This window comes from Danio rerio, chromosome 18 (assembly GCF_052040795.2).
Source record: "Danio rerio strain M-AB ecotype USA chromosome 18, GRCz13ab, whole genome shotgun sequence".
Lineage (NCBI taxonomy): Eukaryota > Metazoa > Chordata > Actinopteri > Cypriniformes > Danionidae > Danio > Danio rerio.
Window position 1 is genome coordinate 27,228,989 of NC_141038.1, and position 12,922 is coordinate 27,241,910.

Sequence of the window (12,922 nt, forward strand, 5' to 3'; positions counted from 1 at the left end):
CTTAAGTGTTTGCCCACACTGCCAGCATTTCCACTAGCTGTGTTTAGGTACTAACTTCAGTGAAATATCATGCCTACCTATTGGCCTCCCTTCACAGTAATTACAGTGTCCTATTACTTGCTTGCCCTCATTGGCAGAGGCACAGTTCTCTCCTGTATTAATTCATGCAGACTGCAAGCGAGGGGGGTTGTTTCTGTGAGAATGAAAGGCTGGCTGTCACTGGCCTCTCGGCGGTGCCATGGTTCTGCTTGTGCGAACCTAAAGATCAAGGCCGGGCTTCGCTAATCTGCATTGGAATGTGTCCGATTAATAAATATCAACTTGAAAGACCTTACGTTAGTCAATCAAATGTTATTGTGCGAGGCATGGACGAGTATGAGGATGTTGAGTGTGTACAAGAAGTGGGGGTGGGACAGGGCAAACATCATGGGAAAAGCTTTTAGCCACGACGCTTAGTTCTTAGCACTAATTAGGACAAAGGTAAGCTACAAAAAGCTTTTTCTAAAGGTGCGTCAGATAAAATCAAGCAGGGCTGGACATTATCTACCTTGTGGTGTTTGTCCACCACATAAAGAGTGCACAAATAGGCCTTTTATATAAGCATCTTTCGCGCGCTGAGCTTTTAACACTCAGCTCAGTACAACGTCTAGAAGCATTAACAACATGTATATAAAAAAGACTCATTCACATCACTAATGTAAATTGCTGAGACAGAAAGGAGAAAAATTAGGCTTCCCCCACATAGCTTGAAACCATTGAACAAGGTCAAAAGATAGTAGTTATTATCTTCAAGGTACAGCTGGAGCTTTGGTCAACAAGCATGTTTATCTATTATGGATGTTACTGGGAGAGGCCCTCATGTCGCTCCACACATTCAGTGCATATCAAGTTGCTTATTAAAAAAATACAGGCTTATTGGTTATGTGTTTGTTGTCATGTGGTCAGATTAGTGGCTAAACATTACTGAAGGAGGTGGTGGTGGTGGTGTTGATGCTAAACTGAACTTTGGTTTTTATACTGTTGCAGTGAAAGCCTGTAAGCACATACTGAGCACAGTTCAGAGGAGGATAGTGGGGTCTCTATTGACCTGACCTGACCACGTATTTAGACTTATTACAATGAATTAAGTGTGTTTGCTTATTTATTTTTTGTTACCTAATCTGTAACTGATAGTGGTACCTGTTAGTTAAACCCAGACTTACCAACAGAATCACATGTGACTGACTGCAGAGCCACCAATTTCAACAAAACTATAAATGCTGATAAATAATTAGCTTTTAGCACAACTTTTAACATAAAATTCAACTGAAATTAATAAATATTTAACTATTATCAAGTGTATTTAGAGTTTCTGCAGGTTTTATGAACATAATTAAGCCTTTATAACACCTTAAGAACAAGTAAAGAAAACTGCTGACAGGGGACATTATATATGTCTCTAAAAGTTAATTTATACTAGGAAGCACAACATACGAACAAACAATGTCTATTATAGTTATATTTAAATCATTTAAATATTATCAGCCTATTCTGATCACGTCTCGTTAAAATTGTGACCATTTTACATATCTACAGATTATAATTTCCTATATGTTTACCTGGGAAGAAGGTTAAATAAATGTTTTTTTTTGTTTGTTTTGTTTTGTTTTTTTTTTTCTGTGAAATTGATTCAAATGACAGTTATTAATAAAACAATAATGAATATCTGATAGTTGGCTTAACTTAATTCAAAAGAAAAACTATTTCCACACTCCAGTGACATTTGGAGTACACTGAACATACCCACTGTACATATACATTTGTAATTATGTTCATTCCTATCTGCATACTTCTGATTATTAATAGCAACCTGTACATATATTCATCTATAGTTAATCTCTGTTCATAGTTAATATTATTGTTTTATTCATAGTATATGCATCTGTAAATATCACTATAGTTTTTCTTTCATTTCACTTTATAACTTAAACCTGTATCCTGCACTTGCTGTTATTGCACTCCTGGTTTGACCTAAACTGCATTTCATTGCCTTGTACTTGTTCATGTGTAATGACAATAAAGTTTAATCTAATCTCATCTATTTTGTCCTTAAACAAACTCACTTAATTTGTTCAATTTTGGACAAGACATGATTTTGTGAAACTTCCACCTCAGCTAAATGTTACTTGATTTAAAGGAATACCCTGCCAGACTGTCAGCTTTGTTATCGTTACTGACAGTTATTGAGACAGATTGGTGAGCTAAATATTGTACATTCACTGACAAAAACACCAACAGATTACTAACAAACCCCCTCAAAATCCTAAAGATTAAGGATTTATTTCCTACTTTTCACTCTTTCTACTGGGTCACATATTTCCGACAATAGGAGAACGTTCATTATGGAGCTCCTGTTGCAAGCTCGAGGAAGTCTTCTCCCGTTCTGATTGGGTCGAACGACATTCTACTCCGCTCGACTGACCAATAAGCGATGACATCGGGACGGCGTCCAAGCGTTTAAAGGACTAACAACAATACGACAGAGCACGCCAACAAAAACACACCTTTATCCTCCAATCACCGACGAGAAGCGCAGGAGCTCAGATGAAGCGAACTGGCTGCGAGCCCCGTCCAGCTGGCAAACACGTTTTACCGCTGAGGTATTGATATTACTGGAATCTGTGCTGTCTACCCGACGGCGACATTGATAAGCATATCGATTACCTTAACGGAGGATAACTTGCAAAAACGCGGCGTGCAAGGAATTTGCTTTACATGAGGCGACAGTTTTAAATTTCGTTTAAAGGGAGGCATGTACATCCGCGTGCTGTTTTCAGTGGAATACAGAATTATATATAACGTTTATTGTTTGTGACTGACAGCCACAGTCACTTACGTTGCAGGTTCTTTACAATAAAAGTAAAAGGAGAAGCTGTCATTTGAATATATCACTCCCTAGTCCAGTTGAAGAGATATATAGGTTTGTAACAACACAGATAAAAAACGTATTTGTTTTAAATAGAACCGTCCGTTTGACAGATTATTTCTATATTTAGTGTACTAATTGAATGCAAGCAGGTCTAAACTTAACAATACGAGGTTTCAATGTTAAATCTTAAAAGGTTTAACCCTTTGCAGCAAATGTAAATCTTTGAGTGTGTGTGCATATATATATATATATATATATATATATATATATATATATATATATATATATATATATATATATATATATAAGAGAGAGTAATGAAATGAGAGGGGTGAAAAGCATAACATTAATCTTTATGACTAGGCTACTTAAATTGTTAAATGGCACTTTTTGTTTAGCTGATGAGTTCAAGCATGAGCCTTGAGCCCCTCTCAGACCGTAAGATCCCCGTCAGAGTTCCGGGCAAATTAAACATTTCTTGTTTTAAAATGCCAATAATCATAATAAGTAATGCATAGTCCAGGATCAAGACGGTGTCATGTTGCATTTCGTATCATTTATCAGAAATAATACCTAAAGCGGCGACTTTATCCCTATTCTAAACTAACGTTAGAAGATATCAGATTTTGCAAAGCCAATTTCAACTGGCTTAAAGGGAAAAAAAATAACACGATTGACATATTTATTTTTGCTACACCATAACAATTAATAGCCTAAATCAATCAAGCAAAACCAACTTTAACGCAACAGTAACAACTGACTGTCCGATTTCCTCCTGGTACTCTCTGTCCCTGTTCAGACAGAATATGGCACTTGGACCGACACACTTTGCCTTAACCAATCAATACTTTACAAGCAGCTATCGGAAGGTACTGTTTTTGGAAGTTGCGAGTTGTAAACTTTTCTCTCTGTCCCATTGAGATCAGTGGAGCAAATGAACAGTGGCGAAATCGAAGCAAAACGCATTACCTTAAGATTCTGATAGGCTTCCAGCGTCCGGATGGCCGTGTCGGTTAGTTTGACGTGAAAGATGGTTTTGTTGGGAATGCTTTTATTAATCTTTCCACAGGAGAGTCCATACCGATGCTCCTGTCTCAACGCTGCCATGTCTGGAACTGAGGTGAACTGGCGACATTCTCGTCCAAACGTCACTCTCTGCCGGGCGGGGCTACGAGACAGCGTTGTGGCGACGTCATAGACACACACACAAACACGCGCGCACACACTCAATGTACATGTGCATTTCACTAATAAACCTACTGAACTAACATCTCCGCTTTTTTATATTATGGTATAATATGGACTTAGTAATTTGGGGGCCCTAAGCTATTCCATGTATGAAGCCCTAACATTAAAACTCTCTTTCTATATACAGATTTTTTTTTTCCTCTGTAGATTCGTTTTTTATTGTTGTTTTTTAAAAAAAATAAAATTAATGTAAAATTAAGTACAATTAACAACTTCACAAACTAACTATATGTACAGTTAATTAGCCATATTCGTGATTAGATTTTAATATTTGCATGTGCAGTATGAAATAGCTAAATGTTCTACTATTCATGGAGGCCCCAGGTTTTAGTAAAAATTAGTAATACAGGCAAAATCTTAATGGCTATAGACATATTTTACAACATAATAAAAAAAAATAATAGAAGAGCTATATGATTAATATAGGCTTCTTGGCATTGGTTGGGGCCCTCTAATCCCCCTGGGCCCTAAGCGACTGCTTACCTAGATTACTGGTTAAGTCCACTCCAGTATGTATGTGTATATATATATATATGTGTGTGTGTGTGTGTGTGTGTGTGTGTGTGTGTGTGTGTGTGTGTGTGTAAATATATATATATATATATATATATATATATATATATATATATATATATATATATATATATATATATATAAATATACATACACAGACACACACTGGGAAAATCTTCTCTCTGTTACACAGAAATTGTGGGAAAATAATTCTGACTTCAACTATACATATATCACGTAAAACGCGAGGTTTTAAATTTATAGATATTATGTGAAAAATAAATATTTTAGCATTTTTTAGATTTGTCTACATTTATTTATGTCTTCATGTATCCTTGAGAGCACATTAACTATTGTTTAAAAACCAATTAACATAATTTAGTTATTCATAAATTATTATTTATCTTATTTAAGTATTATTTTAAATTAATCAAGGTTAATATTCAGCAACACAATGATTATCAAATCATTTTAAATCTTACAATACACTGTAAAAAATCCTGGTTGTCTTAAATTTTTTAGCTGAATCAAATTAACCTTATGCGTCCATTGAACTTAAGTTAAACTGACTTAAAACTGCTTGCATTACTTATAAAATTAAGTTAGAACATGATTAACGTAGTTTAATAAGTTACAATCAATTAAAAACATAAGCTGTCATGACTAATTGTTTATATATTATTACAGTGTTGGTTTTGCTCATCAAAAGTATTTTATCATTTCAAATATTTTAATTACATTTTTAATAATACAGGCCAGAACAAGAATACAGGCTATGTCACCTATATTTTGACATTTTATTTTCACACAAGATATGTGAAATGTATTTACCTGATTTAAATGTTTAAAAATGACTGACTTGCGTGCAAAATTTTGTCATTTCTAAATGTTGACAGGTTTTTGAACAACGTGTAACGTGATCTGCTTTTCTCTTTTATGAATGTGTAAATCAGGCCCGTAGCCAGCCTAATGAAATAAGTGGTTCTTTTTTCTCAGAAAGTTATTCACCTCATTTACTATTTACCTATGCATTTTAGTGACATTTTGAGCACTATTTTGCTGGATTAGCTTGTCAGATGGTCATCATAACTACACTTTTTGATGTACCAAAAATATTTCCTAAAGATTTAGAATAGAGAAATATGAAAAAAAATATTTATACTTATTATTTTAAAATACAAATTTAGCACATCATATATCATTACAAAAAAAAAAAAAAAAAAAATTCATAAAAAAGAGTCTATTGTCATTTATTAGGCAAATAAGAAACTGGCCAGCACATTCAACTTTCCTCAGTCAAAATTTGGCCATTTGAATAATAAAAAGATAAAACATAATAATAATGATAATGAAGAGCTTCCTAATTATTCTAGCCTCTCTTATAAAAAAGTAAAATTAAAAATTCATAGCAACAATAGCCTAATTTAGTGTTAAAATGAACTTTATTATACTTCAAAATTAACTTTTGGTGCTTTGCACCTTTTTAATGGGTTTTTGTCCAAGATTTAGAATAAAAGTTATTTGTAAAAATGTTTATTTTCTATTTAACAACAATACAGTCACTCAGTATTAAAAGATGACTTCACTTGTCAGATTTACATCTTAAAGCTTTCTTCGATTTGTTAATTTTACTATTTATGATGGCATAGCAGTCAAAATAGAACAAATGAGCTCTCGTCAGTGAAGGGTGGGTCTTTCGAACTACCTGAACCCCACTGGCTATGGGCCTGTATAGGTGCATACGTATAGTAAATTAATTCACAAATAAATACAAGAAGAACATTTATGCACTGAAGCTATATAAAATGCTTTTATCAAATCACTTACAGTTTTATTAAATTAGAAAATATAGATATTACAAAAAATATGTTAGAACAGATAAAAAGCAAAAGCTTTATATAACAAGGTAAATGTAATTGTGAAACAAACGTTGATATACCATCAAGTCATCTGAAAAATCTCAATTTCACGTCCGAACAAAACTCTGCATGTCAAATCCGCTTTTCTAGTACCATATCAAATGAAAACAAATATTCCCCTGAAACCAGTCAGTTGAAAAACAACAGCTATCAGTCTGAGATGAAGCAAGCAAACATGAGTATGTCTGAGAAAGCTTCATTGTAGCAGCAATTGCAAGTCTTGAAGATTACAAGGTATTAAAGAAATGTCCTGTGAACAAAATGATGAGGGAAAAGCTCAGCCTGTCATTTTAAACAAGATGGAAAATGTGCATACAGAAAAACGATTCACTTAATCTAGCCAGGCAATCATCTGCACCTTTTAAGCTTGCAAACAGATGAGGTGAAATGGACAGTGAGCGGGAAAAATAGAGAATTTGGGTTAATTGGAAGACATAATCCCCAACAGACAAGGTGCTTGGGCCTTTGGATTAAGGAGCTCTCTCTCATAGTCTCTAATGGAAACTCTACTTGCCATATGGCTGTCTGAGATACAGGGACATCTGAAGCCGGCTGGATGAAAAAATATATATAATATATGCTTCTTCAGATTGTGCCTGAAACCGCTTTGGAATATTATGCCATCTTACATTAAATATACACATGTATTCAACTTCTATTAGGCAGAATCATTAATGAAGTGTCAGAGTTGTACTGTAAATAGTGATTAAAGTACATGAGATTTACTGGGGTGGTGCAGTTGCTTTGTAAAATTCAAAATAATATATATTTATATTTCATAGCCTTGAATCTTAAACAGTTTGTGACCTGAAACTCATTATCATTTACTTTAAAAAATTGTTTCACATTTAGCAAGAGAATCTTTCAGAGCTGGTATGATATCCCCATATGTAGCTATCCCCAGTTGATAGATTTAAGCTTGCCAAGTCGATAAACAAAGATTGGTCTTTTATATAAAATCCCTTGAAGCCATTTTCCCCCGTTCAAAGTGTAATCCTACACTGTAAAAAACAATTACTTAAAAAAGAGAGTAAATATATCGCCTTAAAAGTGGCAAGTTGATTTTACTTACAAAATGTAAAATATTTCTATTGCAACTTAGAACTATTAAGTTAACTTAATTTTTTAAAATTATGCAGTTTGTTTACATTATGAAATGTGATTGGTAAGTAAACTGTTACAAAATAATGTAAGTAAACCTATTGTAACTTGGAACTGTTAGGCTGACTTAATGTTTATTATTATGCTTATTGTTCTCACTTTTTTAAAGTCAACTTTTCTTTTTTACAACGTAAGACTATTTTAGCACGTCTGTTTTCAAATAATTACTGCAATTATTACACTATTACATATTTGGTGCTTTATTAAGTCTATAAAATCTACAATCATAGCCTGTATTGAGTTTAGAAGACACACTGGAGCCTGGATTTTAGTTACTGTCACTTTGCTAGATACAGAACAGCTGGAAAAAAAAAAAAAAAAAAAAAAAATATATATATATATATATATATATATATATATATATATATATATATATATATATTTATATATATATATATATATATATATATATATATATATATATATATATATATATATATATATATACATATATATACAGTATACTGTATAATAAATGTGTACTGGAAAAAGTGATTAGTTTACTTATGTATTAAAATAGTAAATGCAATTTGCATAATAATAAAAATTAAGTCAGCTTAACAGTTTCAAGTTACAATGGGTTTACTTATACTATTTTTGTAAAAGCAACTTATTTCTTTTAAGGCAATTGGTTTATTCCCTTTAAGTAACTAATCACTTTTTACAGTGTACACAGTAAAACCCAAAATGGTAGTTTAAACCATTTGAGGAAACCGATTACAACAAACCATTTCATAAACTAATCCAAATGAGTACTGTGAACCTAATCTATTTAAGTAAATGAAGCAATTTGAGCACAGTAAAACCTAATAAATGAAGAAAACTCAAACCATCTGAGTACTGTAAAACCCAAAGAGTTAAGGCAACTCAAACTGTTTGAGGAAACGGATTGCAACAAACCATTTGAGTAAAAAAAAAAAAAAAGTCTATATGAATAATGTGAACTTAATCCATTTAAGTTAAAGTAATGAGGTATTTAATTAACTCATTACCTTTAGCACTGATTTCAAAACTCTTTTCAAATGAGTAGAATTAACTTCCAGTAAATTTTGAGTTAACTACACTTATTTCATTTGATAAAGTTGACTGTTGACTTTTATATTCATTCAAATTCTAGGTTGCTTCTTCATCAACACTACTCTACCATAGCTGTTCAAGCGCTATTGTAAGTTTCAGGCTAAACAAGAAATCAATCCTTAAATTCACTCATGCCATAAACAGTGCCAACCGCCTCTAGAGAATGCAGAAAACAAATACAACTCTCTAGAGTGTTTTAACCGTAGAGACAAAACCAAGATCAACATTATCAAAGCTGAACATGAAGTCACATCTTTGTGCATTTACAGTACAGTAATGATGTGACACTGTTAAATGGGGCAAGAATGTAACGTTTATTATGTTTTGCTCAAATTTTGTCATGTACAAGCGGTCAAAATGCTGCCAAGCGTAAATGATTGATTGCTGTATTTGAGTGTTTTTTTTTTAATGTAAGTGTAAAACAAAGGACATGATTGGAAATGCTTGTCTTGTCTTGAAATTATCCATGGCTCATTGATGTTTCATTTACACTTGGCATGTCACAAACCTGGAAAAACCTGTTCATGTTTTCAGTGTTATTTTCGTTCAATGCTGTTCCAGTCATCGGAATATAGGAAAGCTTTTTCATGTTCATGGTGTTTGCAATTCGTTCTTTCAGTAGATTCAATTTCCATTTTGATCTTCACGCTTTATTTACACTATTTTAGCATTTTAAAGTGTGAGGTAAGTCATATTTATTTATTTATGTATTGATTGATTGATTGATCAAAGTTTTGAATAGTTACAAAAAATAAATAAATGTGTAAATAAATAAATGTCTCTTGTTTAAATTTCTGTTTATAAAGTAGACAAAATATGTTTCTAAAGAAATATTTTTTCTACAACACTGATAATGAGATTTTCTTATTTATTTTATTAATTTTGAGCAGGCGGCATGGTGGCACAGTGGGTAGCGCTGTCACCTCACAGCAAGAAGGTCACTGGTCTAAGCCTTGGCTGGGTCAGTTGGCATTTCTGTGTGGAGTTTGCATGTCCTCCCCGTGTTTGCATGGGTTTCCTCCGGTTACTCCGGTTTCCCCCACAAGTCTAAAGACATGCGCTATAGGTGAATTGGGTAAGCGAAATTGTCCATACTCTCTCAGATTTAAAGGTACAAAAGCTGTCACTAGGGCAGTACCTTTTCAAAAGAGACATATTTATACCTGAAGGATCCATAATGGTACCTTAAAGGTACTTTACATTTAGGTACTAATATGCACCTTTAAGCTACCACTGTGAACTATTTGTGTACAAATATGTATCTTTCAAAAATGTACTGCCCCAGTGACAGCTCCTGTACCTTTATTTCTGAGAGTGTAATGTATGTGTGTGAATGAGAGTGTATGGGTGTTTCCAAGTGATGGGTTTCAGCTGGAAGGGCGTCCGCTGTGTAAAAACATGTGCTGGATAAATTGGTGGTTTATTCCAACTTATCCAGCATGTGTTTTTTACACAGCGAACGCCCTTCCAGCTGCAACCTATCACTGGGAAACATCCATACACACATACACAACAGTCAATTAAGCTTACCCAATTCACCTATACCACATGTCTTTAGACTTGTGAGGGAAACCGGAGCACCAGGCAAATAGGGAAAAACCTTGCAAACACAGGGAGAACATGCAAACTTCACACAGAAATTTCATCGAGCCAGCCAGGGCTCGAACCAGTGACCTTCTTGCTGTGAAGCGATTTTGCTACCCACTGCACCACCATGCTGCCCCAGCAGTAAATCATATTACAGTAATTTATGAAGAATCTTGTGACACTGAAGACTGTGAGAATTATTTCAGTTTTTTCATCATGAATAAATTTAATATCTATATTTAAAAATGTAAAATATAATAAAAATCTATCAAATTTGATATTAAAATATATTATATTTATTTAAAATTAGAATTAATTAATTAATTAGAAAGTTATACACTTTCATTGTACATCAATATGATAAATAAGCAAATAAATACAGCCTTAGTGAGCATAACAGAAAAATGACTAAATAAAATTACTGAACCCAAACCTTCGCATTTTCTAAATTAGTAAAATGTTCAGCATCTACTCAGCAATCAATTTTGTGTTTAATAGACGTCTGATAGACATCTAAATGCAGACAGCTAAACTTGGGCTGTGAAAATCTAATAGACATCTAAGAATAGTCCAAAACAGAAATAAATGACTAGACACATAATGTCTGTCAAATAGACAGATTAGACAGACTTTATGTGTCTAGTCATTTATTTCTGTTTATTTGATGACTAGTCTAGTTTTGGCCTATTCTTAGACATCTAGTAGATTTTCACTGACAACCCAAATATGTTTTAGACAAGATGACTATGTTTAAATGTCTATTAGACACAGACATCTTTTAAAAACAAAACAAACAAAAAAAATAAATAAAAAAAGCTTGCTGGGCTAAGATAAATAATTTTTCTGTGTTATATTCTAAGTCAAAAATAACAGGAATAACATTCCAGTCCCTGAGGTCTTCTTATTGGTGGACGCATACACGGAAACAGTATTAGGGGACGACGTGATGAAGTCATTAAGAAGCTTACAGACGTTGGGGCAGATTAGATTTTGCTCTTCTAATCCAACAGATTATCAGTGCACACAACTCTACTGACCAGTAGGGCTTCACATTTTAACACAATGCTCATGCACTGATCATTTCTTGCATCTTTCGATAACAGAACATCTCTCGAATCAACACATTTCCTGCAAAACATTCATAAAAGGACTGTTTCATCAGTGCTGCAGGAGATGGACTGGCTACAGATGGGATTTATGTCATGCGGAGATGCACTTCCATGACAATTCTATTAGAGTCCATGTGGACACACCATGCTTTAGAAAATACTACACGCTGTTACTAATGGATGCAGGTGCTCATCGGTTTGGCAGTTGAGCAGCAGGGACATCAATTTTTACAGACTTGGCGTTTATCGTGTGCTTGGAAGATATTCAACACTTTTAGGAAAATAAATGGTATCCTTAGCACCGTGTGGGGACATGGAGCCAGAAGCTGGAGATCCAGAGGAGACAACATTGGAAACTGAGATGTTTGCGAAATCAGAAGAGCTGAAAAGTGAAGAAAGTGTTTTGCAGCCCTGGGAGGAACCAATAATGGAGTTGCAGAAAATGAATATCACTGAAAAGGAGGTTGAGAGGAAAATAGCAGAAGAAGGAAGTGAGGAGAGAGATGAAATGGAGAATAAAGATGCAGAAGAGAGTGAAGAAGAGTTTGCTGAAAGCTTTACAGATGCTAATGCCTCCACCAGTTACCCAACAAATGAGCCCATTACTTCAAATACCCACATCGGCCCACCTAAATCCAATGAATCCAATCCAATGGAGGACAGAGGAAAACTGTCTAAGACTCCCAGCTTTGGGAAAATGGTTCGGTTTAAGGAAATTGAAGTAGTGGAGGAAAGGGACACCTCAGACGACACTCTTTTTCCAGACTTTGACATGGAAGAGTGGACCACCAGCACCTTTGAGGAGCTTTTTCTGGCAGACGACTGGAAGAACATTACAGGTGAGATGTTCAAATGATCATATGAAACTCTAAAGAATTCAACTGTTTACCTGGAAATCAAATCCCATAAATGTTATATTTGTTCTACACTGCAAGGTTTCATAAAGGGTTCACAGTGAGGCTACAGATTAGAAAAAAATTGTTACAATTTAGAGTAAAATTCCTGAAGTGAACTGGACGTTACTGAGACATTTATTTTAGAATGATGTTGAACTTTCAACTGAAACATACTATTAAGTAGGGGGCGGGGCTTTCTTTTTACACATCAATCATGCTTAGCAATTTAACAGAAAGAGTTATGAAATTTGTGACTGAAGCAGTCAAACAGATATTATCCGAGGACCACCACTCCAAACGTTGAAGCAGATGGTCAGGTTTTGATTGAAGATTACCAATATATATATATATATATATATATATATATATATATATATATATATATATATATATATATATATATATATATATATATATATATATATATATATTTAATAATAATAATTTTTTTTTTTACTGGATTAACATGCATGGATTTATAGTTTACCTAAAGTATAACAATTT

At 33.6% G+C, this 12,922-nt stretch overlaps 3 protein-coding genes and 1 long non-coding RNA gene across 7 annotated transcripts in view; 2 read left to right on the forward strand and 2 right to left on the reverse strand.

Moving 5' to 3' along the window:
- Nucleotides 1-4,025, reverse strand: part of LOC565819 (novel protein similar to elongation factor RNA polymerase II (ell)) — an 87,866-nt gene extending 83,841 nt beyond the window's left edge. The window contains exon 1 of the mRNA XM_087293167.1: nt 3,878-4,025. Within this exon, the coding sequence (XP_087149293.1) occupies nt 3,878-4,015 (138 nt within the window). The 5' untranslated portion in view covers nt 4,016-4,025. The remainder of the gene's footprint in view (nt 1-3,877) is intronic.
- LOC147839744 (uncharacterized) overlaps nt 1-12,922 on the reverse strand; it is a 512,229-nt gene that overhangs the window by 263,345 nt on the left and 235,962 nt on the right. The window lies entirely within an intron of this gene.
- Nucleotides 2,511-4,176, forward strand: LOC147832832 (uncharacterized). Its single transcript, XR_015515009.1, has 2 exons — nt 2,511-2,639; nt 3,978-4,176. It is a non-coding gene; the product is annotated as an uncharacterized LOC147832832 (long non-coding RNA).
- The window catches only part of fkbp16 (FKBP prolyl isomerase 16), a 95,276-nt gene continuing 91,726 nt past the window's right edge, over nt 9,373-12,922 (forward strand). For 2 of the 4 annotated variants that reach the window (XR_015514273.1, XM_087291937.1), the window contains exons 1-2: nt 9,373-9,510; nt 11,517-12,361. Coding sequence is in view for 2 of the 4 variants with exons in the window: in XM_087291937.1 (XP_087148063.1) it covers nt 11,809-12,361 (553 nt within the window). In the remaining 2 variants the exon portion in view is untranslated. 4 annotated transcript variants of the gene reach the window in all.